The 26,250-nt window shown below is 34.1% G+C and overlaps 1 protein-coding gene across 5 annotated transcripts in view; it reads right to left on the reverse strand.

Moving 5' to 3' along the window:
• The window catches only part of LUC7L2 (LUC7 like 2, pre-mRNA splicing factor), a 75,631-nt gene extending 49,581 nt beyond the window's left edge, over window positions 1-26,050 (reverse strand). The window contains exons 1-3 of one of the 5 annotated variants that reach the window (XM_074267781.1): window positions 25,563-25,974; window positions 22,441-22,539; window positions 8,758-8,852 (exon numbers count right to left, since the gene is read on the reverse strand). Coding sequence is in view for 2 of the 5 variants with exons in the window: in XM_074267779.1 (XP_074123880.1) it covers window positions 8,758-8,852; window positions 25,563-25,623 (156 nt within the window). In the remaining 3 variants the exon portion in view is untranslated. Of the gene's footprint in view, window positions 1-8,757; window positions 8,853-10,647; window positions 10,719-22,440; window positions 22,540-25,562 lie in introns of all 5 variants that reach the window. The other 4 variants (XM_074267780.1, XM_074267783.1, XM_074267779.1 and 1 more) reach the window with 4 other exon arrangements.
• Window positions 26,051-26,250: the final 200 nt, after the last annotated feature.

Here is a 26,250-nt window from a genome sequence, read left to right on the forward strand (position 1 = left end):
TATAATGAAATATCAAGTCATTTAATCTTTCTGGATCTCAATTTCCTAACTTACAATATAAAAGAGTTGGAATGGATGGCCTGAGGATCCTTTTAGCTCTAGATCTATGAACTTATTCAAAGAGAGTAAGAACTTAGATCTAATCAAGTCATAAATTAAAAACGGAAAAGGACTCTAGTCCAAACCCTTCATTTTACATGCAAGGAAACTGAGCAGTTAGATGCTAAAATAATAATTAGTGCTGACTTGGGTGTGAGAAGACAGAAAAATAATTAAGTGACTAGGTGGTTTGATACTTTTCTAAAGCAATATGAAATTATAAAAGTAACAAAAACATTTAATTATTTGACCAAATAATTTATGGAGACTATTGACAAACAAGGCCTATCTGTACAAAAATGTACAAAAACATTACTAGCAACATTGTCTATAAAAGCAAAAAATTAGAAATAAACTCTATGTCAAACAACTAGAGAATGATTAAACAAACATATTAATGTAATGGAATATTAACATAAGAAATTACAAATATAATATTATGAACCATGAAATATGATAAAGTGATGTAAAACATAAAAAGCAGAAGAAAATATAAATTACAATCATATAAATTAAAACAAATTAAATATAATGAGCAACAATAGTAAAATCTTGTAAAACCCAGCTTTCTAATAATAAACAAAAATATCACTACATATATAATTCTTTATGGCACATTTGTTTTTGTATGTTTTGAGGGATTTTAATTCAAGGGTAAAGGAATGTTCTCACCTTTTTTTAAAGAACAGTTTTCTTACTGTCATATTTCAACTGTTTGAATACCTCAAACATGTCAATAGAAATCAAAATAAAATTTTTAACAAAATTCATCCTTGCTTTCACAAAATATGTACATGTATCCAAAATTAAGCCCATAAGCTTGATCTAGACCAAGATTGCAGACCACATTGTCTCTGGATTATTCAAAACCCTCTGGAAGCAGAATTTAAATCTGTGACAGAGATAAATTCAGATATTTTTAGTCCAGACTAAATCACATGTAAAATCTTCAGTGAGAGATTTCAAAAAGGCTCAACCACACTTTAGATCACAGTATGTTATTACAGGTTCACAAATAAGCTAAAATAACTTTGGCTTATTCAAAAGATGAATTTTCTTTTTAGTAAATTTACTGTCACAAAAGCAGCTTAAGGGAATTTATTAGTAATACTTGCTTGGGGTAGCTGCTTCATGAAGCAAGAATCCTATATTTTATTACTAATTCAATACCTAAAGCTATATTCAAGACTTGAAGATTATTTATAAATTTTATTATTGTATTTATTATATTTATTATTATTTTATTTATAAATACTGATAAATCAATTCATGACTAATTTTAAATACAGGCAGGTATGGACAAGACTTAGCAACCAATCATGTTTCTGGACCATTCAGAAATGGGGATTATCACCATGCAACAGGAAGTTTGGTTTTGCACACATGTATTGTTATACTGTAGCACAGTTGATATGTATGGGATTATCTGTCATCTGGGGGAGGGGGTGGAAGGAGGGAGGAGAAAATCTGGAAAAATGAATACAAGGGATAATGTTGTAAAAAAAATTACTCATGCATATATACAAAATTAAAAAAAAAAACAAACAAACAAACCCAGAAGTGGGGATTAAAGCTATCATCAATTAACTTGCTGTCTTGAAAAAAGAATCACATAGTAGACTTAAAAGTCAAGTTTAGTAAAAACGTATCTTACCTGGCATTTAAAAAATAAAGAAAAATCAAACCAGATAATAACCTCTGATCATTATCAGCAGGCTTCAAGAAAGTTATAATGTCAAAATGAAACTTCATAGGCCACAAATTTAAAAACAACAAAGCAAAGAATTCACAACTGACTGGTAAACTCGAGCAGTTTATCCAAATAATCTTAAATTAAAAGAACAGAGATGGGTAAGTTTGGGCACACATTACAGGGAACAGAAAATCAGTGCCAAAACAATTTGAAATTCATGTCAAGATAGGTAAATAATAAACACTAATATACTTAGATTTATGCTCTGGAAATTGAATAATAAATGTTATCATTTCTATATATTTAACTGCTGGTATCAGTTTCAAGAAGCATGTAAAAGAGAGCATTTTATATAGCATTAGCTCTCTAGGATGTAAAATTTAGTGACACTGCTATTTTAAGAAAGTGCTTATATTTAAAAATCAAACCTCATTTTGGAATTTCACAAGAGCTTTATTTTTCCATGTAATCTTGTTCTGGCTGGCTAAGAATATTTTCAAATATTGGAATTTCATATCAGAACCATGGAAATAGTGGGGTTTTTTCCTATTGAAAGCTCTCTCATCTCCTTACTACTACTTTTGTTCTCCCTTACACATTTTTATTGTACATGGAACAGGCAGCCTAAGACTTCAATAATTCATATTTGGGTGACAACAACCAAAGCATTCTAAGTTGAATACATGTCTTTGTGATGAGTAAGTTGTGAAAGAGAAGATTATCAGCATGTTGACCGTGGTCAATTCTTTGTAAAAGAGCTTCTTTACAGTCTGCTTGTTTGGCCGTTGTCATTTGGCAATGCCATTCACTGTATAATAGTACGTGGGGTAAAAACCTTCATTACCTGGGTGACCTTAGGCAAGTTACCCAGCCTCCTGGGGCAGCTACAGTTCTAGCTGTAGAATCCTGGGCCAGACAGAATCATGTTTAAGGCCATTCCAGTTCTAAGTGTAACATCTTTTGAGAGTTATCAGATTCTGGGGAAACAATGTCAGAATGGTGAATCAAGTTTATTCATCCTAGGCCCAATATCCTAAGGATACTTCAGCTGCCTATGAAGCTGTAATAGCGTGAGTAACTAGGAAGTGAGGGCTATTTGGATTCTTACTTTTTATGATCATAGACAACTTTTAACATTGTACTTATGAGCCTTTGGCTTGGCTTCTGTGTGAGAAAGGGATATAGGATGACTTCCCTCTGTTTCTAGTATCATGTTGGGAGGAAAATCCCTTCTAATTTTGATGTCCCTTTCCCTTATACTTTGTCCTTTACAGATTTTTTAATCTTTAATCTTTTTTAATTATTTCAGGGAAGAAGAAAAGAAGATAAGGGGCACTCTAGGCTTTAGGAGAAAGAACAATGAAGCTATTAAAAGGAAAACTATCTGGGAAATTATATTAGCTCTTAGTTAAAACAAACCTCTTCCACAAAGCAGATAAACTTTTACTCTAGTAATAACTCAGGAACCATTAATGCAACTATTCTCTTTCTAAAAAGTGAGAAACCTTAGAATTCTTTCTAAAGACTAAAAGTAAGATATATATATTTTGCCCATAACCATGAAAGTTATACTCATAAACCCTCAGGCAAGTTGTAAAGAGGGAGATCACATAACCTTGCACTTTGGTTGTATTTGAAAAAAATGTGATCTAACCTGGCTGTTTAAGAGATGAGAAAGAAAATGATCATTTTCACAAGTGTGCAAGAAGTGAAAAACTTAAAAGTGTCTTCAAAACAGGACTCTAAACTGTGCCTTAAATGTGCGAGGTGATATAAATTCTCTGGGCATGAGTCACTCATTTTAAATAGAAAAACAAAAGGCAATGGTAAAGGCAAAATATAAATGAAATTTTAAAAAATACTCTTTCAAAGGCTCTAACAAAAATTTATCAGCACAAGTAAACGTTAATTCTACAACAAAATTATGTGAAGTTTAAAAGAATAGTAAACTCTATTATGTTGAATTCCATAGGATAAGAAAGTAATTTGCTTAAAACAGAATCTAAGAAATATACTGCTAAAATTTATGTTGGAAATCTACATTAGCTTGAGATAAAATTCAAAATTCAACTCTATTAGAGATGACTGAGCCTTATGCAGTGAGACAGAAACCAAGACAAAGGTCTAATGAGTTCAAGAAATACAGTTCCATCTCCTGGAATATTTGAATTTTTACTCTTCATAGTTGTATACAACCTCCTGATTACTTAGGGTGCAGGATTCTATACAAAGTGTCATTATGAGAAGTATGAGGAAAGAGAAATAATTTTCAACTGGAAATAAAAAGGAAATCAGGAAAGTTATCATAAGAGAAGTGGTACCTATTGTGAAACTGGAAAGCTTTCAACAAGTGATACAGAAGAATACATGAAAAAAAAAATTTTTTTTAATTAAAAAATATATGATGGCAGAGAGAAGGCCACTTTAAATAGAACCTAGAGTATGTGAAATAAATTTGAAAATTATGTTGGACTAAGACTGTATAGGGACTTAAATCACAAGCAAAGGAGTTTGTGTTCAGGAGAAGCTACTGAAGGTTTCTCATCAAAGACGACACATCTTACAATATATGCATTATGAAACTATTTCAGAAGAATATATTAGAGAGGGGAAACACTGGTGGCAAGAAGTCCAGCTAAAGGACATAATCCTGGCTAGGATTTATAGAAGTGCAAATAAAAAGACAAAAATGTGACAGATCTCAAGAGTAGCTGTCAGGCAGCTCTTTCTCTGATAGCAAAGACTTGGATATTGAAGGGATGCTCATCAATTTGGGAATGACTGAATAAGTTGTGGTACGTGATTTTGATGGAATACTACTGTGCTATAAGAAATGATAGGGGGAAGGGCCAAGATGATGGAGATGGTCAGTCTTTGAGTCTTCTTGGCTTCCCTCAGATCAACACCAGATCAAGCCTCTGAATGAGTTTTGGAGCAACAGAATATATTTAAAAGGTAACAAATTTCCAGCAGAAGATATTTTGGATGAACTTCAGGAAAAGTTCGAATGGGAGGGGGGTGGGCAGAGCAGTGCAGTCAGAGGTTGAGACCCAGGGTGACCACTTGCTGGAGAAATCTAGTTAGAGTCTCGTAGAAAAAATATAGCATCATTTGTTACTCTGTCTTGGTTCAGAAGCCAGTGGAACAGCAGACTAGCTTGAGACTTCCAACATAACTACAGAAGGCAAATAGGGGAATCTTTCACCCCAGCATTAACACGGATTTCGCCAAGCCCACAAAGCACAGAAAAGAAGCCACAAGCTCCTGAGCAGCACAAAAGCCCACCTGACACAATTTCCTCTTTGTCTTAAGAGCAGATTTCCACCTTTAAAAATGAGCAAAAAACCAAAAACAGCTCTGATCAGATAGTTTTTATGGAGACAGGAAAGAACAGATCTCAAACCCTGAGGACACTAAAGGCAAAAACAAAACAAAAGACAACAAAAAGAAATGAATAGGCAGATTTCAGAAAAAACTGGAAAGACCTATGTGAAAAATGCCAAGTGAAGTTGGCAGAACCAGAAGAACCTTGAATGATGCAATAGTAATATTGTAATGACAATCAAATATGAAAGACTTAGCTACTCATATCAACAATCCATGACAGTTCATTCCAAAGGACTTATGAAAAATGCTATTCATTGCAGAGAAAGATCTGACTGGGGCAGCTAGGTGGCGCAGTGGATTGAGCACCAGCCTTGAATTCAGGAGGACAGGAGTTCAAATCTGTCTCAGACACTTAACACTTCCTAGCTGTGTGACCCTGGGCAAGTCACCTAACCCCAGCCTAAAAAAAAAAAAAAAAAAAAAAAAAAATCTGACTGTATTTGAAGCATATTGCTTTTATATACTTTCTATGTGCTCTTTAATCTCAATATGTCCAACACAGACATAAATATAAATAAATTTTTGAAAAGAGTGGCTGCTACATGCCTCTTGTCAAAGGGGTGGCATATTATATGTATACAATCAGACATTTTGAGATACACTGATGTTTGTTTTGCTATACTGATTTGTTAAAAGAAATAATTGTCTACAAAGGATAGTAAAGAGTACCAGGGAGAGATAAAAGTAATTAAAAAATGACAGTAATATTTTTAAAAGAGCATCAACTTAAGACACTTTTAAAAAGTAACTGCTACATGAAAGACAATACAGCAGAATTGTAAAAACCTCAGTTACAGCTCAGTTCTCTCAGCATTAAAATATGAATAGCTCACAAAACTCTGCTTTTATTACAGAAAATTAACTCCACAGATCCTGATCAGTGAAAGGATTTTTAAGAGCACCACAGCACAGTTAATATATATGGGATATCCCTGACAGAAGTGCTGAATGAAGATTCTGAATACTATTTCTTAGTCATATCATTGTAGGCAAATCATCTAACTGCTTAATCGGTTATCATGATGCCTGCTTCTCTTATCTACAGATTATCATAAGAACTAATAATTTGTGTTAAAACCTTTTGCAAAGTGCTAAATAGATTATCAGGTTAAAATCATAATATTATTTCCTTGACATTGCCCTGAACATTCTTTTTATTTGGACAATGGTAAGTAGGCAAGAAACTAAGAATACGTGTTCAAGTAGGGTCAGCTAGCAACCCTTCTTGGCATACTCTGCCTTAAAATTATTTTTCTATTTAAAAATAATCAAATTAATTTACAGCAGCCTTTTTGTATTCTCTGAATGGACACTAACAATGTAAATATTTAAAGTCCATGATTTTATAATGTCAGAAAGGAATTTTTATGATAAAAGTCTGGTAAGCATCACCACAAAGTGTATTTATTGATTATCTCCCCAAAAACCAGTTCATTTTCAATTCCACCACAATTTCCCAGGCTTGAATCTTTTGGAGTTACCTTTGTCCTCTCTTTTGTAATCAATATACAATACTTGCCCAGGATTTTTGATGGTGTTTTAGCTTGTAATAAATTTTCTTTAAATATTGAATGCTAAGCCAAGAACACTTGATTCTACTTCTTATTCTGTCACTGACTAGATTTTGTACCTTGGAGTTTGAGTTTTAAATTTCTAACTTTGTAGAACATTTATCAAATATTTCCATAATGACTTATTAAAACCATGGTGCCAATTGGTTGTAATTAATTATTTTGTATATGTGTCTTTTCACTGTCAAGTCAACACTGAACTTTTGGATCTTTCACCAACCTAATTGTATATCCGTGAGCAAGTCACTAAATCTCTCTGGGTCTCATTTTCTTCATCTATAAACCTGAGGATTTTAGACCAAATGACCTTTCAAGTCCTTTCCACATTATACTCTACAACCTGTAATAAACAAGTGTTGAATGCTTAAATCTCATAAGCCTTAATCATGGAATGTTCACAGAGAAAGTAAACTAGAACTCAAGTCAGAAGACCTATTTTCTTTTCCTCAGACCCACCAATTACTAGCTCCAAGATACTGAGTAAACTTCTATGAGCCTTGATTTTGTAAATTACAGAATGAGGATAATATCTCCCTGGTGAGGATTAAATGAAAATATGTATGTAAAAATGCTTTGTAAACTATAAAATATTATGGAAATGTAGGTAATTTTTATGACAATACTATGCTTCAGTAGAATTAACCAATTCTTATATAAAATTAAGACTTGATATGGATGTCTATGAAATAGAGAATTAAAACCAAGATATGTAATTTAGCAATTTTTAAAATTAAAATCTAAATTATTGATGTTTATGTAATTGTAAATGAAGAAAAAGCTTTATTAAAGCCTCTGAAGTAGAAGAGAATATTACTTATTATAATTCTAAATGTAAAACGAAAGTGAATAGATTATATGCCTTATTAAAAAAAAAATAACAAGACCTCACAATGAACAATATTATTTTAAAAACTTATATAAGAAATACAAGCTTTCTTTTAAAAAAAAATCAGTTTGTCCTCTGTTAGAGGAAAATTAGAGCCTCTGCTTAAGGGACACATTTCCAATATCCATGTTTGTTTGTTTTTTTTAATCCTTTTCCTTTGAACTTTCCTAAGTGAGAGCTGACCACTGTAACAGCTTAAAGTAAAAATTGAAGAAGATAATAAATCTCTTCATTCCTGCTTCAAAAAATTTCAAGTTTATGTGTACTGAAAATCATACACAATCAAATGTAGCATGTAAATTAGAAGTTTTTCCCCATAACATCAAGATAGGAATAAGCCTAAGTAGTCATCTCTACAATGCCTCTTTTAAAAAGTTAGTTTAACATCAATTGATCTACCACAAATAATTAAAATAGTAGGCACTTAATAAATATTTATTGAGCTAAATTGGATAATTAATTGGAACCACCCCAAATCACACCAGCATTATATAATAAGCAAAAATTAATTATTGGAACCATACACATTAATTTCAATTAAAGAAATAGGAGCAGCATAAATTAAGATATGTATTAATCTGTTTTCCTCACTGTGCCATTGTGATTAAACCATCTAAGTGTATCATTCTTAAATGAGACACACATTTTTATTATAAAGTTCAAAAAGATTGCAATACCAAGGAAACTACTATAAACTCCCATTTATACTTCTGAATTAAAATGCAATGCTTATATAATATTTTAATAATTAGTTCTATTAACCAAATAAATTTATTTGTTTGGTCAATAAGGGAAAAATAACTATAAATTTTAGAAATTATAAAATTGAATATAGTAGGAATCTATTTCAATAGAGTTATTACAAATTTAGAAATATGTAACAGTCATACACACACTGAAATTTAGCTATGTAAAATACAAGAATGACAAAGTGTATAAAAAGTATTAATTCTGCTCTTATCTAGAAGGTTATTACTATATATATATTGCTATATAGGCTATATATACACTATAGTAATAGTATATACTATTACTATAGTTGAAGGTTTAGTTTCTATACAGTGGTTTATTTTTTATCATCATTAAATAATCAAGCTCTGTTAGAGTTAAGAAATACATACAGTTCCAGAGAGAACATCATGAGGACAGCAGTTGAGAAGATGACTCTTGCACACTCTGTCATCACTGAATTTGATTCGCTGGCGGGTAGTGTCTCCTGTAATATAGGAAGTAACAACTAAGGTTAGATAACTGGAAAACTTTTATTTTCTGATAACTCTATTTTTGCTAGCCTTCTTTGTGCATGTACACATATAATAGATAACAACTAGCCTTTCATAAGCTGATTTATATAATGTCCTATGCCAGAAATGAAGTATGCAAAATATAATGGACAACATGCAGTTCCAATAAAAATTAATGAATATGTTAATTCAAAAAGTCAAAGTTGGAAAAACAATGCAGTATAATAAATAGGGTGTACTTGACAGAATCAGAATTTAGAGCTGGAAGGGACCTTAAGAGATCATTAATCCAACATCATCATTTTGCAGATGAGGTAACTGAGGCCAAGAAATGTTAAATGACTTGCCCAAGGTCACAAAGTGAGCGGCAAAGTCACTAGAATAGCTTTTATCTATTGGTCTTCTCAACACTAAACACTGATTTCTAAAATCTTGTACATTAAAATTGCAAAACATAAAAAAAGAATCTTGTAAACACTGCATACACACTGCGAATCCCCACTGAACCCCAGCCGCCATTTCTTCAAGTATTTTGTTCCAGTTGCAGTCTCTCCCTTTTGCTGTTGGGGAGAGGGGGGTTTAGAGAAGGTAGAATAATGTGTTTAAGAGTGTACAAACCTGGAAGAAGTACTTACACACCAAACAAAGGAACATCGCCTAAATTCAACATCATTTTAAAAGCCTCCAAAAGCCCCATAATACTGAATTTATGTACTCTTGTGCTTTACAATGCCAAGCTGGAAACATTTAAATTCATTCTGTCTTCTTGTTGACAAGCTGCACTTCCTACAGCAGCAGAAGCATCACCTGCTTACCAAATATGGATGTCCAATTGTAAGTTTAATAATCCATCTAAGAATCAGGTGGGCAACTTAGTTTTAATAATATAAAGTGCAGATGTTAGTTACTGATTTAAAGAAACTTATCTCCTTGAAAAAGAAAAAAAATCATAATGGAATTTTCAGTACGGCATTCCATTTTAGGAAATGAGATCATTCCTAAGGCATTTTTCTCTGAAGATACAGAGTGATTAGCCCTGAGAAATTTAAACCTTAAATTTTAATAATCTGGGGAGTATCACTGATAAGTGAAAACCTACTGGTGAATTACTGAAGCAAAAGCAACTGTTGGTACCAAACCATCCAAACTCAGTTTGCTATTCTTCTCAGTCTCCTAAAGCTTTTAAAGTATTTTAAAGAAGGTGGATAAATGTTATGATTATAAACATAAATACCTATCCACTTCACATAAAGCCTGGACCATTCTAATAACATTCATCTATGAAATGATTCAATGATCCCAATTATTATATTTTCACATCTAAATAACAAAATAAGATTCAATTCATTGCCTTGATCCCCATTATATAATCTAAGTTTGATAGTAACAACTGTTTATTTGGAGGCAACTAAACATTTGTCATTTCAGATGGGCTAGATTTTGTTCAAATTGTTTTTAACTTGGTTAACCAAACTTTTAACAAAATACTTATTTGCAAACAGTTTATACCAATATCAAGACCAGTAATTCACAGGCTAATGTGATGGCTTCAGAGCAGTTCAACAATAGGTTTTCTAGAGGCTAGTCTCTGGTTTTAATAGATTATTTTTAATCCCCACAATTTGGATTAATCCCTTTAGTGTTCACGCCTGCTACTACAATAATGGTTATTTTGGGGGGGGGTCCTCTTTTTTTTTTTTCTCCTTTTAAACACAACTGGTTTGTTCCACATTCATTAACACATCTGAAAAGTTAGTGATAACTCACGGCTCGGCGATTGCGGGGCCTTTCTGATACTCCCTTGCAGATTGAAGTAGGCAGGCATAGATACATTGAACCTTTATAAATAAAACAAGGGGCCAGATTGTTCAGTTTGTATAGAATAAATAGATTCTGCCAGCAATTTCAATACAGCATCTAGAAGTACATGTTGACTGTAAAGATTGTCGTATATGAAAACAGAAGTGAACAAAATCAAGTTTTTAAAAAGATATCCTGATTTAATCACCAAAAGCCCCAAATAATAATACTGCTGACCAAAGACAGAAGTCCCAGGTTGGAGCCCAGAGATTCTTGCTTTTTAGGCAAATGGGGATGAAAAATCATGTGCATAATTATTTCACCCTCCAGTGATAAAAAGCCTAAAAGCTTAAGTTGGAATTGTACTACAATAAATTCACAATGGAACGCCACTTCTTTCATGCAGGCATTTTACAGCTAAGCAAACACACATTAGTATTCCAAAACTATACTCAAATATATAGATATGTTAGGAAGAAAACAATGGTTCTTTTATAGATTATCTTTAAGATTGTTTTATTATTTTAAGTTTCTTTCAGTGCTTTTTGTTGACCTAAAATTTTAGGGTATTTACAGGCCAGGGTGTATGAATTAAAATTTACTAGTTTCACTAACAAGAAAAACATTTAAATATGTTGATGTTTGTTTAAGCTGCATGAACATTAAATTTAATTTATTTGTACTTGGCTTAAAAATCCATAAAATCACAATTATGAATTAAAGCTATCACATCCAAATGAGGATTTTAAAAAGATCTACTGCCATAAAATATCAAAAAGTATTTTAAAGGTAACTTCTTGTCTTGTCTAGCACTAGATAGATATACATGGGTACCCTATAAATCTTAATTGCTCAGGTAACTGGAACTAACATATTGAATCTAGATAATTAACCTCTCCTGTAAGGATACGAAAAGTTTTATATAGCTACAAAATAAAACTTGTAGCAGTATGAGATAGAGACAAAGTTTATTGGGACTAGCAAAGAGCATCAGTTTACTGCTATTTGAAGGTATCTTTAAGTTGTTTTAAAGTTTACTTATTACAGTATAATTTAGCTACACTATCATGAAATGGAGTATTTGAGAATTTATTATGGGTTAAGCACTGAAAGTAGTTATGCTGAAATGATTAAGATACTTTTAAAAAGAATTTTAAAATACTGGTAATAGATTCAGTTTCAATCAAGTTATCTGGCCCAAACCATGTTTTTCAAAAGGGCTAAATAAAATAGCCTCCATTTTTTTTAAAAGAGGGAAGAAAAAAGGACATTTAGAGCCCTCTTAAGCATTTGTGCCCCCAAGGCAATATTTGAAAAATTGTGCCTTCAAGGTTTCCCCCGAGGAGGAAAGCTTTGAGACTGAACTCTTACTACATGACTTACTATAATAACACAAATACCACAGAATCAAATTTACTAGCATTAAAAATGTATTTTTTAAAAAATTAATTAAGCTTTCTTTTTGGCAGAACTACTCTAACTAAACTTCTATGAGTGTAAGCCTAGTTATGTCTTCCCTTTCCACTTTATACTTTTTCCTTGATGATATGTTCCTATCAAAGGGTCTATAATTCCCAGAACTTGGCACTCCATTCCTCCCATTCTCCACCCCCACACTACTGGTCCAAAGCAGGAATATCCTCTTCTTCACTCTTGGAATCCTTAGCTTGATTCAAAGATCCAGCTCAGGTACTATACTCAGTAATCTTTTCCACTTTCTTTCTTCCTCCTCAAATATCTTTGTTTTTCTAGATACATGCTGAATTCTTTAAACAAAAAAAGAAAATCTTTGAGGACAGAGGTTTGGTTTTGTTTTTTCATTTTTCTTTATAACTCGAGAACTTAGCACACTGTTATATAGAAGATGTTTAATAATTGATTGTTAACCCTGGTTCCACTGCAACCAAGAAGAAACAACAGCAACCTAACTTGAAACTTCAGAGTATACAGATATTATTTCCATTAATAGACTGAGTTTTCTAAGCAAAAGTCGATAATACCACCATAAACTAAGTAAAAAAAAAAAATCCTTTTAAATAAAGTTGTGTATAAATTGTCATTAAGTCATTATGTGATGTGGCCTAGCATACAAAGAAATATGATAGACTTTATCTATGAGTTTACAACCTAGCTGAAAAAACAGGGCAAATAACTAAGAATACAAGGGAAGATAGATAAAAAGAATGGTGGAAACAATAGTTACTACAAGATTTATGAGAAATGAAAATTCACCAAAAATCAGGTGATTCAGAAAAGATTTCATGGAGGATATAGAATATGATTGGTGTTTTGAAAAAAACTTTAAAAAGACAAGAAAAGAATATATGCAGGGAATAAATATATTAAACTAAAGCAGAGAGCTCCCTTAGAAGAAGAGTGGAAGATAAGGCAGAAGAAATATTGACCAGATAATAGAGGGCCAATTAAAAATTAAATTAAAAAAAAAAAAAGGCACATTTTATTCAGATACATTTATACACTATTTTACATTATATATAAACAAACATCTGGTGCAGGATGATATCAGAAAAGCCTGGAAAGACTTATACGAATTGATGCTGAGTGAAATGAGCAAACCAGGAGAACACTGTACACAGTAACAGCAAGATTATGTGATGTGCTTCTCAGCAATACAGTGATATAAGACAATTCCCATAGACTTGGGATAGAAAATACCATCTTCAGAGAACTATGGAGACTGAATGCGGATATAAGCATAGTATTTTCACCTTTTTTTTTTTTTTTTTTTGGCTTGCTTTTTTTCCCCTCTTAGGGTTTTTCCTTTTTGATTTTTCTTCCATAACATGGCTAATATGGAAACATGTTTAAAGTTACTTTACATGTATAACCTTAAATCAAATTGCCTTCTGTCTTGGAGAGAGGGAAAAAAAGTTAGAATTAAAAATCTTACAAAAATGAGTATTGATATACTGCACTGCTTGCCATCTAGGGGAGGGAGTGGAGAGGGAAGGCCGAGGAAAATTGGAACACAAGGTTTTACAAGAGTTAATGTTGAAAAATTACCTACGCATATGTTCTGAAAATTAAAAAGTTTGAATTTTTAAAAAATGAATGTTGAAAACTATATCTGTAATTGGAAAAATAAAATACTACCGAAATAAACATCTGCTTTGATTCAAATTTTTCCAACTGTTTAATGGTTTATAGATACTGTTAAGTGAAGACAGTAGAAAATTTCAGGACAAAGGCCAGACAGATCAAGTTATTTCAGAAAAAAAAAAAAATCCTTTAGCCCATTCTAGACTAGAAAAACAACTCTCCCACCTATTGCTATGGGATAATTATGGATTATACAAACACTTCACAAGGCTCAGCACACATGCCACACCAGTACCTGTTAACTATTCAAGCAATTCAACAAAACTTGTGTTGGCATTCATATAACAATACTACTTTGAGGAGGTTATTCTATATAGGCAGGACTACAAAGGGTAGGAAAGTCTGGTTAGGTTTGCCTAATCAGATCCTGAATTTAGGCTCAAAGGTTCAGAAATTTAAAGCTGGAACAGACTACCTTTGATATATCACTCAACCTCTTCATTTTATAGAAAGAAAAAAAAAATGATTATATTTATAGTCATGGAGGTAAGAATATATAACATAACCAGAATCTGAACTCTGGGTACTCTGGCTAGAGATTTAGCACAGTTCCACATAATACTAAGGTTTCTCTGGCACAAGACAACCACACTGTAAGCTTTTCTGGGACTAGAATCCCATCAACTTTCTTTTCCCTTTCCTCTTCCGGAGGCTCACCAACAAACTGTTGTACCACCTATCCTGAGGTGACCATTTTTAAAAATATTTCTGCCAACTCACCTAAAATTCTTCAAGAAATTAACAAAGAAAGAAAATCCTGCTAAGCTCTAATTTTTGCCTATAGCTTACATAAGAATATGGACAGCAGACCAGAATCATATAACTCAATTATTCTAATTAAAAAAAAAAAAAAAAAAAAAAAAAGTGAGCATATATAACCACTTTCACATTCCAAAAAAAAAAAAAAAAAAAAAATACAATTGTGGAGAACTTCCCTCTTACTATTCATCTTTTCCAATAGGCAACTGACTATGACCTAAGAGCTCCCCATTAAAGTCTCTAATTAATTTCTACAATTTTACTTGAGTAACTAGACTGGAAAAGACTTTGAAAGAATGTAGTACAGTCTTTTGTCTGTAGTAGAACTACAGCTAGCTACTAGAGATGATTTATAAAAGTGTTATACTACAATTAACCAACCAACCTCACCTAATTTCTATATTCCACTTTGCTAAGTATTCTTCGATCCTTCTTCAATTCTGGCTTGCCTAGAACAAAATTCAAATGATTAATTATCTACATATCCTACCTTTCCCCTACCCACCTTGATTTCTTCAAAGCCTGGTCAATTATTTTTTCTGGTAACTCTGTTGTAGGAAGTCACCAATAAAAGCACAACTATTCTGCAACTTATATTACAGAGTTGCTTGGGGCATTAGAAGATTAACTGGCTTGCTCTGGGTCATAGAAGCAGTTGGTGTCAAAGACAAAAATTGAACCCAGGTCAACTTTACCACTATACCACCAGCTTACTCAAAATTAACTCCATCTAACTCCAAATCACTCCACTGCCATGAATGTCTTGTTCTTGTTCATAACTTATTCTTAACTAATTGGTAAGTGATTATTTACTTTCAAAAGGGGTCTATTGTGGAATTTTTTCAAACTGCTGCTTCTGCTATGAAAGCTGCAAAACATTGTAACAATAGCTTTAAAACCACTTATAATTAATAAAGATTAATTAATATTAGCTAGGAATGTTATTTATTTAAATATATATGCTTTTATTAAATATTATTTTAGTCTCATTTTTAGGAATACATTGCAGAAAACTATGTATGTATTTGTATGTGTGTGTGTGTGTGTCAGATATGAAGAGAGGATTTGTGTGTGTGTATATATAGCCACACATTATAACTAGGAAAAAATAACAGGTGAAGAATCATAAACCATAAAGGATTAGTTCACTTTTTGAAAGATTCAATGGGTCATAAATTCTGATTGGAAAGGATCTAAAATAGTATTTAAGCCAATTCCCTCATTTTAAAGATGAGGAAAGTGTCACTGAAGAACAGAGCAATGACTTGTCCAAGATTAAAAAAAAAAAAAAAAAAAGTTAACAGGCATGATTTAAACTCAGACTTTCTCATTCAAAATACAAAACTCAAACTCTTAGAAGCTCAATTATTTTTCCTTCAAAGAGAAGTACAAAATATCAGACAGTTCAGTTAATTTTATCCTCTGTATATTCAGTGATTCAAGGTCATAAAAATTATATTCACAGTCTAAGCATTTAGCACAATTATTGTCACATACACAGTGGCTTAATACTTTTTGATTAATAAACATATGTACTATCACTTCATGCTATTTTTAGTCAACCATGGGGAGTGTGGGGGTATGGATTAGATAATCCATGATTTTATAGCAGGCATACTTGCCTGGGACAAACAATTCCTGTCATGCTATGTTCACAGCTTCAGTTAAGACTTCTATCTTCCCTATTTCTCCTCATGGCATCCTTGTATAGTTCATTTTCTAGACGTTACTGAGTCAAAGCTTTTTAATACTTAGGGACCTTCTCACAACCAGAACTCACTGCCTTTTAGGGGTTTGTATTCCCCCAAGGCTAATGATGTACAGGCTTTACACATCACTAACTCACAAGAAAGAGGCAAGAATACCATGGATAAAAAACAATGAAAACAAAATAAACTCTTGAGAAATCTGATCTTCTCAAGAAATCTTAAAGTCATATACGTATCTCAATTATTCAGTCATACTTAAAGGCTAGCATTTATATTAGTGAACAGGGTGTATAAATTTCCTCAGTTGCACAAATACATATCCTTTATGATTAGGCTTGGTATTCTATATAGTCCAGTACTATAGCAGAATAGAAAAGGAATCAAACAAAGCTACATATCATTAAATAGTCAACAATGATTCCTAAATTCAATAAAAGGCAAAAAGGTTTGAAGCACAAGAAAGTTGTGCTAACTTTAAAAGAGAAAAGTAACTGTCAATTATTATTTCATTTATTTTTTGAAATCAAAGAGCAGTTAACGAAATTATTTTATTTTAGGAAGGAAAAAAAAAAGCTACTGAGCACTACTTGACACTGCTTACAACTGAACAAAACTGAAACCACTATTAGTAGTTTCTAACAAAAATATCATACAATGACTCTATTATGGTGAGTTTGGCTCAATGCTAAATGAGAAATCAAAATTTTTTTGAGCAGAATCAATTCACTAAAACAAATGGTTTTAGCTTTTGGGGGGAAGCTTATCAGTCTGCTTTGACTACTTTTATGATTTATTTTTTAAAATGATTTCTTCCACAATCATTTTACTCATTATCTCCCCCCCCAATAAAATATCTTAATTCTAGCTTCATTTTTCCCCCCTGTCCTCTTTTATCTTTCTTCTCCATAATTTTTCATTGACAATTCCTCAGGCCTAAAATGAAGTTCTTCCACCTCATAGAGTCCCTCATTCAAGAAACAATTTAATTTCTCATTAGATAAATGAAGAGAGCATACAAGGAGATAGTTCTCATAAAAATAAATAAATAAATAAAACTCATTAATTACATAAATAGAAGTTTAAACAACTCAAATGTTTTACCTCATACCCATTCAAGAATGGCAAAGATACTAAAAGAGGAAAACAGATTTTTGCAAGGCTTATGGGATGGCTGGCAAACTACTGAATTGCTAATTAAGTTGTAAATTGGTTCAATCATTTTGGAAAACAATTTGGAACTATATCCTAAACACTAAAACCGATATACCTTCTGACCAAAGTACCATTAGATAATTACTCCCAATGAATTTAAGGACAGAGGGAAAGGACTTACAAGAATATTTGTAACTAAACAAAAGATATCTATTAATTGGAGAAGAGTCAAATAAATTATGTTATATAAATGTAATGGTTTTGTACTGAAAGAAAAAACAAATATGGATAGACTAGATGAACTGATAGAAATGAGAAAAGAGACCCAAGAGAATAATTTACAATAAGACAATAAAGGACCAAAGAAGCAACCAATCATGAATATAAAGGACTGATGCTGAAATAAAATTCCCATTTCTTGGCAGAGGTGAGGGACCTAGGTGAAGAATCTGACATGAATTCTCAGGGATGGCCAATGTGTTGATTTCTTTTGATTAACTATGTGTATTTCTTACAAGAGAGGCCTGAGGAGGTGGGATGACTAAGAGCCCTTTTTTAAATTCGCAGAGGAAAAAAGTACAGAAAGGAACACAGAGGAATCTTGTTATGGACCTCATTAAGCTTTATGTATTTCATTTTTAAAAAACTGCTTTATTTTTCTTATAATAATCTTCCTTATTATTTGCACTTTGAAACGTTTGTGTTCACTGTTCATTTATTGATAGAAAAGATGAAGCTCAAGCACTGTCTTTCACAGAGCCTTTTCTGACATTCCCATCTGCAGGTGTGTTCCTTATCTCAATTACCTTGTATTTATTTTGCATAAATTTATGTATGTGTTCCCCCCCCAAAAAAAGTCCTTAAGAATAAATATTTCCTTTCTTTTTGGGGAGAGATAGGTTGAGGATGGTGGTGATGAAGTTACACCCACAGTTACTAGCACTATGCCTGGGACATGGCAAGGACTACACAAATGTTTTTTTATTTATTTCTTCTATTTTTTGTTTTATTTAAATTTATGATTTTCTTGCTAATACCAATTCTTACTCATTTTAAAAACTACTCTTCTATTTGAAAAAGTTTTAGTAAATATGTTATATAGTTTCTTAATTCCATCTCTATTAAATTAAATATGTTCATTGATGTAACTGCTCCACAAAATTTATTTTAGTTTACTGTAACTATTTTACCCATTGTTATTTTCCTATGTGGTTTTAGTCATATTTGTTCTCTTTAGTATTTCCAATTTTTGAAGGGAATAGAAAGTAAGAAAACGTGTTAAGGAGATTGTCTTTCTTCCATCTCCTCACTTGTAGATACTTCTAAATAGCTTAGGCCAGTCTGGTAAACTATAGTCTTTCCAAGTAAAACATAAAAACAGCATGTAAAGCTCTGTGTCAGTTTTGTAGTTTTTTCCAAGAACTCATTTTTTATTAGTTTTACACTACTGAAGACAGTTGTCTACAGCATACAAGATTTAACTGTACCAGCTGTTGTTAATATAAAGTGATTCCAAAATATTCCCCATTAAAAAATTAATCTACCAGTTATTTCAATTGACAATTCATATTCTAGGACCTAAATTTTATTGCCTTTTTTAAATATTCTCTTCACTTACATGGTTAGTCACTGTGTATAAGGTTTTCCCTCCCCATTTTTGCAACAGTTCATGCAATTCTTCCCAATTTCCCTGAGAGAACAATATTCCAGCTATTCCCAGTTTAAGTAGATTAAAATTAGAATGACTAAATCTTACCTGGTCTGTGCTAGTGTTACAGGTTCCAGTCAGCAATAGTCACAAACTTTACCCCATCTTCAGCCAGAGCTGCCAATGGTTGAATTTGTTCCTGCCTCCATAGGAACTACATAAAATCCTTGGATTTTTAAAAGATTTTCCTCTGGTTCAGTATAATGCTCTTAAGGCCCACTTTTTTGTCCCTCCAATTCCCAAAACCACTGGTGGTTCCAATCAACTATTTTTTTTTTCCCCTTTTGTTCATTTTTGTTGACAAGCCAGTTGTGAATCTTCTACTAAGTTTCTTCTGTCTGCTTAAATCCTTCAATAGTATTGGTTCTTGATGTTTTGAATGAATGGTTGCATGTACACTAATCCAGGCTAAATGCCTATTTCTACCAACCTGCCTCTCTTAGTCCTGACTAATCCCCCACCCAGCCCATATTTATACTATCACCCATAAATCGGAGCATTATAACTTCTCTAAGACTTGATTAGAATAAACATCAATACTCCAGGAGCTTAAAAAAAAAAAAATTCATTGTCTATTCTTTATACTATGTAAAGGGATGACCCCCCCCCAAAAAAAAGTTTTCTGATGGGCTCACAATCTTTTGGTATTTACTCTAAAAGAACTTCTCAGGACAGCTAGATAGTGCAGTGGATAGAGCACTAGCCCTGAAGTCAGGAGGGAGGACCTGAATTCAAATTTTGTCTCAGACACTTAACACTTCCTAGCTGTGTGACCCTGGGCTAGTCACTTAATCCAATTGCCTCAGCCCCCAAAATAAAAAAAAAAAAAGAGAGAGAGAGAACTTCTCAAAACCAATGGTTTATCTGAAGCAAGTAAAACTTTTTTTATTTTAGATAACCACCGTGCTACCTCAAAGAAAAATGCAGTTATTATCAGGCTGTGGGGTTTTTTGGACATTTCTTCTACATATTCATTAATTCGACTTATGGACCAAGATACTAATTCAAAATATGAAATATTACTGACCAGTTTTATGAGAAAGTTGATTAATCATGCAACTTATATAAGGATTTCAAAGTCATAACATCAGAAATAAATTTAAATATGGTCTAAGCTTGTAATTCTTAAAAGACATTAAGAAAGCATTTACAAAAAGATATGTTCTAGAGCCATGTTTATGAAAATGACTAATTTTCAAAAATGTTTATGTCTGTTAGTGAAGCATCCCTTAAAAAAAGTAATGAAAGACAATCCTTCACATACCACAATCTGGTAGGACATTAGGAAGTTGAAACTGATGAAGAGTCTAACACAGGCAATTGTGTTAGTGATTAAAAACAATAACAACGAAACCACTAATAGATCATGTTTTCAAATTCTAATAAATTAAAAACCACTGATAATAAAAACAAAGATGATTTTTTTGGGATGGTATTTATCTAAAATGTAATAAGTGAATCTATATAAAAGCAGCCATGTTATATAAAAATGGCTATTATTTATTTTTGAAAATTATGCAAATAACTAAAAGCAAGGTCAAAATAACACTATTTTATCGTGTTTATTTAACTGAATACCTGTGAATTTCTATCTATCTCTATAGAACAAGCAATAAATGATGCTCCTGAATGATCAAAGGATTGCAGTATTACAAAGACAGGAGAGTATACAAGACATTTTAGAAAGATTTCCCTTAAAAGGGGAAGAGGGGGAAGTGTTTAAATAAAAATAAACTGTTGGGAATTAAAAGTTAACTTTCAGTTCTCTATAGGTGTTGGCTGTTTGCCAAGGTTATTTAAAAAATCATCAAGAGATTTAGACCCTTCAGTGAGGTCCACTAAGACCAACCTTGTCTCCTCCCAACAAGATTTAATTTTTATAAGGTTTAGCTGAAGCCAGGCACAGACCTCTTGGCAAGCCCTCCAGAGGACATTTCAGTATATACACCCTCAGACTGTTATTTGTTCATACTTCCTAAGACCTCCCTGGATTAAGAACCAAGGATACCTCAATTTCTTCTCTTTGGCACAGGAGCTTTAACCTAATGAAATCTCTAGGCAAACCTATCTAGAAACTATTGTTTATGGAATAGCTGATAGATGCTTCAAGCTTTTATAGCTATTACTTCATTTAATACAACAACCATGTTAACTGCTGTCATTCAATTGTGCCTGACTCTTCATGGCCTCATTTCGGATTTTCTTAGTGAAAATAATGGAGTAAAGAAACTGAGGCAAACAGGGTTAAATGACTTGCCCAGGATATAACAGTTAGCAAGTGTCTTGAAGTCACATTTGAAATCAAGGCTTTCTGACTCCAGACCCAGTGCTCTATCCACTATGTCACCTAGTTGCCTCTCCTTGCAAAGTAGGCAAATCTGTATGCACAGATGAGGAAACCATCTCTCAGAGCAAACCTGACAAATGTTAAAATTAAATGGAAAAACTCAAAACTCTAGTTTTCTAAGTTTAGTGCTCTTTCCTTTATATCCTGTATACTAATGCACAAATGTTAAAACCCTTTAGAGGATATTCAACTGTTCTATAGATAACTGTATAGAATCTGTTTTTTTTTTTTCCTTTTTCTGAGGCTGGGGTTAAGTGACTTGCCAGGGTCACAAAGCTAGGAAGTGTTAAGTGTCTGAGACCAGGGCTGGTGGTCTATCCACTGCACTACCTAGCTGCCCTGACTGTATAGAATCTGCATTTTTTAATCTTCATATTTTCATATCTTGCCATTCTATTGTTACCTAGAAATTTCCCACCAAGAAGTGGGAACACTAATATTTTAAATAAGAATGCAAGCAGAATGTATTTAGAAAGCAAATCTCCTGGGACAAAAATCATAATCAACCTCTCTTATTTAGTTCTGGAATACTATCGACAACTCCTCTTTTCCTTTAATATAAGTAGCCTTGCACAAAATAACAAAATCTTACAACAAGGACTTGCAAAAGTTATGTTGTGTACCGAAGGAAAAAATATTAACAATAATATATAAAACCTCTCTTCCAAAGAACTCCGAATATACAAGTTACATGTATCATTCAATATTCGAATATATTATTTTCCCCCATTTTAGATTTTTTTAAATCATCAGTAGAAAGGTTAAACTTACCCAAGGTCACAATTAGGGGTCAAGCCTAGACTAGATAATCAGATCTTCTGATTCTCAGGCCAGTGCTCTTTTCTCTAGCCCACAAGGCCTTATCAAAACAAGCAAATAAATAAATAAATCCAAACAGAGCTGGACCCCCAGTTACACTGGTGTATATAAACCCACTTTATATAGTGACCAATGTTTCAACTCACGCGGTACCCTGCTTTTCGTTTATGCGGTATGCCAGGCATCGTAACCTAGGAACCAAGATGATTTTCAGTGGCACACAGGCAGTTGCCACCACCAGGGCCCTAGGCAAAATTGCAAAGAAGGCAGTTTGTCTTTGGCCCTCTTAACTTTTTGGTAAGAAATCACTTTACTGTTTCTCCCTTTCCCTCATTCCAGATACCCAATATGTTCCTATTCCCCACAAAACTAGACTTGTCCTCTTGAAGTGATCCAAACTCCAGAGTGCTTTTACTTTCTTTCTCCCAAATCAAAATCTTTTTTTTTTTTCTTTCTAGAAAAGCTCAAATAGTTTTTTTGGAATTTGATAACTATATTTAATGATTTCAGAGTAAAGTGTAAAGAACACACTTAAGAATCTGTGTGTGTGTGTGTGTGTTTGTGTGCCTGTGTGTGTGTGTGCGCGCGCGTGTGCCTACGCATACACACATGCTTTACAGGGCTAGAGTAATAACTCAAATTAAACTGGTAGATCCTGGTAAGGAAACAAAGTACACTTTACAATGCCTATAACCCAATCTGGGTTCCTACCCTGCAGACCTTATTAGGAGATTGGTTTACCAAAGTAGAATATGATAGAATTCTCATCCTTCTTGGGCCCCATTTCTCCAAGGTAGAGTAGAAACTGCTTCACAGCTAATTTCTATGTTCAAAGAGAACAGATTTCACCTAGGTGCCCACCTGTTCTGCAGCCCTTTCTCTATTAGTACTTTTGTATTTCTCATTCCCATCTCAGAGGGACCCAGTAATAGTCCTAGTAAATTGCATTTGTTTTCTCCACTACCAATTAAGTTCATAAACTTAATGCTTCCTGATACAAGGTTTCAAGTTATATGGTGTTTTTCAGGAATGTATCTAATATTAACTTCATTTTAACTGCTATAAAAGAACAGTTCCAATAATAATAAGGAAGGGAGGAAGTTTTTTCATTTAAAATTTGCACGAACAAAAGAAAAACTTAAAGCAAAAATATTTTACTTTTCTGAAAAGGCCTATGTTTCTATTTATGGCCTAGATGCATAGTTGATTTTAAAGATATGTACAAAGTCAAAATTTTCAAATAAGGGATAAAAATAATAAAGATATAACAAAAAAGGAAACACATTCAAATTGAAATAGGGTTGAAGACAATTACATTTCTGCAGAACAAGCCACAGATATATTAAATTAGTTCAGAATTAAACTTGGGACTTTTTTGTGTGTATAATATCTTTTTATATTCTTCCTTGTCACAGTAACTTTTGCAAGACGAAAGTAGTGACTTTGATACTCCTCTTCTCCTTAGAAATGTACAGTTAGGAAATTCTAACTATGAAAGATCCATTGCCTTGTCAGTGCACAGCAAATGCTTAATAAATGTTTGCTAAATTGAATTAAGATTTGCTGTGCTTAAGTGAACTTTAAGACTTCATTTATTTCTATAAGTGTACATATTGAGTATTACTTCTATTATATATTTCCTTTAAAATAAGAATGTTCAAAAAGCTAAGAATCTTTCCCATATCTTCAACTAAAAAGTAAGTCACAAGTTTCCCTATATTTCCATAAACTATCAACAAGATGATAATTACTACCTAATATCTATATAAGTATTTTGCATATATAAAACATGAGCAAAATATGACATATTTTAACCTGACACATAAAACTTGACAAAGAAAAAAAAAAACTTCATATATAACATAAATAGAACTCATTTCCTTCTCCAGTTTCTCCCTCCACAGCATACTCCTCCGAAAATAATCTGATAGAATACTGTTATATAAGGCCTAAGAAGTGTTTTAATGCCTTCCCTTAAACATAGTTTGCAAAGTTATGGATTTTTGAGACTTAAAAAATAAGAATAAATACTGAACTCGTAAAATTGGGCAATGTTCTTTTAAAATAAATGAAAGAAAAAAGCTGTTCTAAAAAAATTAGTTTCCAGTAGTTTTACTACAGACAATGAGAAAATACATTATTTAATTTCAAATTAATTTAATTATTTAATGGAACTTTGTGTTTTGGTATTGAGATGAAGCAGGGTCAAAGACTGTACACTATACTCAAGATGCCTTTCTCTTGAATTTGATTTTAAAAAACGAATACGAATTCAGCAAACATTGATCACATTCGAAAAAACTATCGTAAATCAAGCTAGATTATAAGCTAGATTTCAGTATTTAGATTATCTTTGTACAAATGTTTTTCTAACTAAAAATTCCCCTCCTTCCACCAAGTTCTGTCATTTTGGCACCAAGTTTTCAAATTGCTTCAATTTGGGGCACGTGCAGAATGTTAACATTAGCTGAATAGAGTAGTACAGCTACTGTTGTCACTAATTGGTCCGTCAACAAAATGGAGGTCCCTTTGAAAAATTGACCTCAACAATCGGTCACAAAATGGGACCAAACCCACCCACTTCACGAAACCATGGTTTGGGTCAGATTTTTCTCTAAAAACTGATACTGTCCGGGACAGAGGGGGAAGGGCCTGGCCAGCGCTAATCTGATTAGGGCTTCGTCCTACACCTGAGTAAGAGTCGCTTTTCTTGGGACTAGGGAGGAATGAAATTTCTCTCCCAATCAACGTCCAGGAGGGCGGCGGCGAAGAATTACTGGGTTCCCTGTTGGGGAACTTGTTCTTCACCCTAGGGGCCAGAACCTGTACGAATGAGACAGCCAGAGCGCTCCATAAAGCGCTTAGCCTCTAGGGAACCTGGGCGGCAAGGCAAAGGTCTTTTGGGTAGAGCTCGAGAACGCCAAGATTCCCTTCCCTCTCTAGCGTAAATCAACAAAAATGCCCGATGCCTCACAGTCTTTCTACCTGCCGGGCCCGACCCCGCCTTGTCCCATTGGTGGCAGCTCCCGCCAATCGTCGGAAACATCACCCTCAGGCCCGCCCCCCAGCCTCCGATTGGTGGGAAAGGAAGAGCGGGGGAGCTCGGGCTACCAATCTGCGGCTCCCCTTCGGCCGTCTAGCACCCTAAGCAGGTCGAGGGCAAGATACCGCTTACTAGCTCTCCTTCCCTCCCCTCTCCCTGTCTCACATACTTCCCACCTTCGCCCCGTCCCTTGTCCCCGACCCCGGGGCTCTGGCTGTGGCTTACCGTCCCGAGAAGTGCCCATCAGCTGGTCCAGCATAGCACGCATCTGGGCCTGCGCCGACATGGCGGCGGCGGCAGCAGCGGCGGCGTAGTGAGCGAGCGATCGGGCGGGGTGAGGAAAGAATTGGGGCGCAAGCCGGACGTCGCAGGGCTAGGGGGCGGGGAGGGGGGAGGGGAAGTTGAGGTGAGATGAAGTCGCTGCCGCCGCTTCGGGCGTGCGGTGAGGGGGCGGAGGAAGGGGAAAAATAAGAGTCCGGGCTGCGGCTTCTCACTTCGATGTACCGGAGAAGGCAGCGACCCCTTCTCCCGACCCTCGTTCAGTCACAACCAGTTCGGCTCCAGCAACAGAAACGGTACTGGCCAAACGGGAAGGCGCCACCGCCGCTGCCGCCACCCTACAAAAGCCGTCAACCCTTCCCCCCCCCTCCAGGAGCTGACGCCGCCGCTCGCCGCCACCGTCGCCGTCTACATGAGCGCGCACGCTCCTCGCGCTCACTCGTTTCCCGCGGGGACTCCACCAACTGGCGCTCAACCGCAGTACCTCCGCCCGCCCCCGCCGGGGAGGCGTTCCACCCTAACGGCTCTGGGGCGCGTGCTCGTGACCTCCCCCTTTGGAGCTCTCGCGAGGCTTGTTTTAGATGACTAGTGCAGGAACTATCCTTAGGGTTCGTATTTTAGCTTACCGGGTGGG

The sequence above is a fragment of the Sminthopsis crassicaudata genome, chromosome 5 (genome assembly GCF_048593235.1).
Source record: "Sminthopsis crassicaudata isolate SCR6 chromosome 5, ASM4859323v1, whole genome shotgun sequence".
NCBI classification, from domain to species: Eukaryota; Metazoa; Chordata; class Mammalia; order Dasyuromorphia; family Dasyuridae; genus Sminthopsis; species Sminthopsis crassicaudata.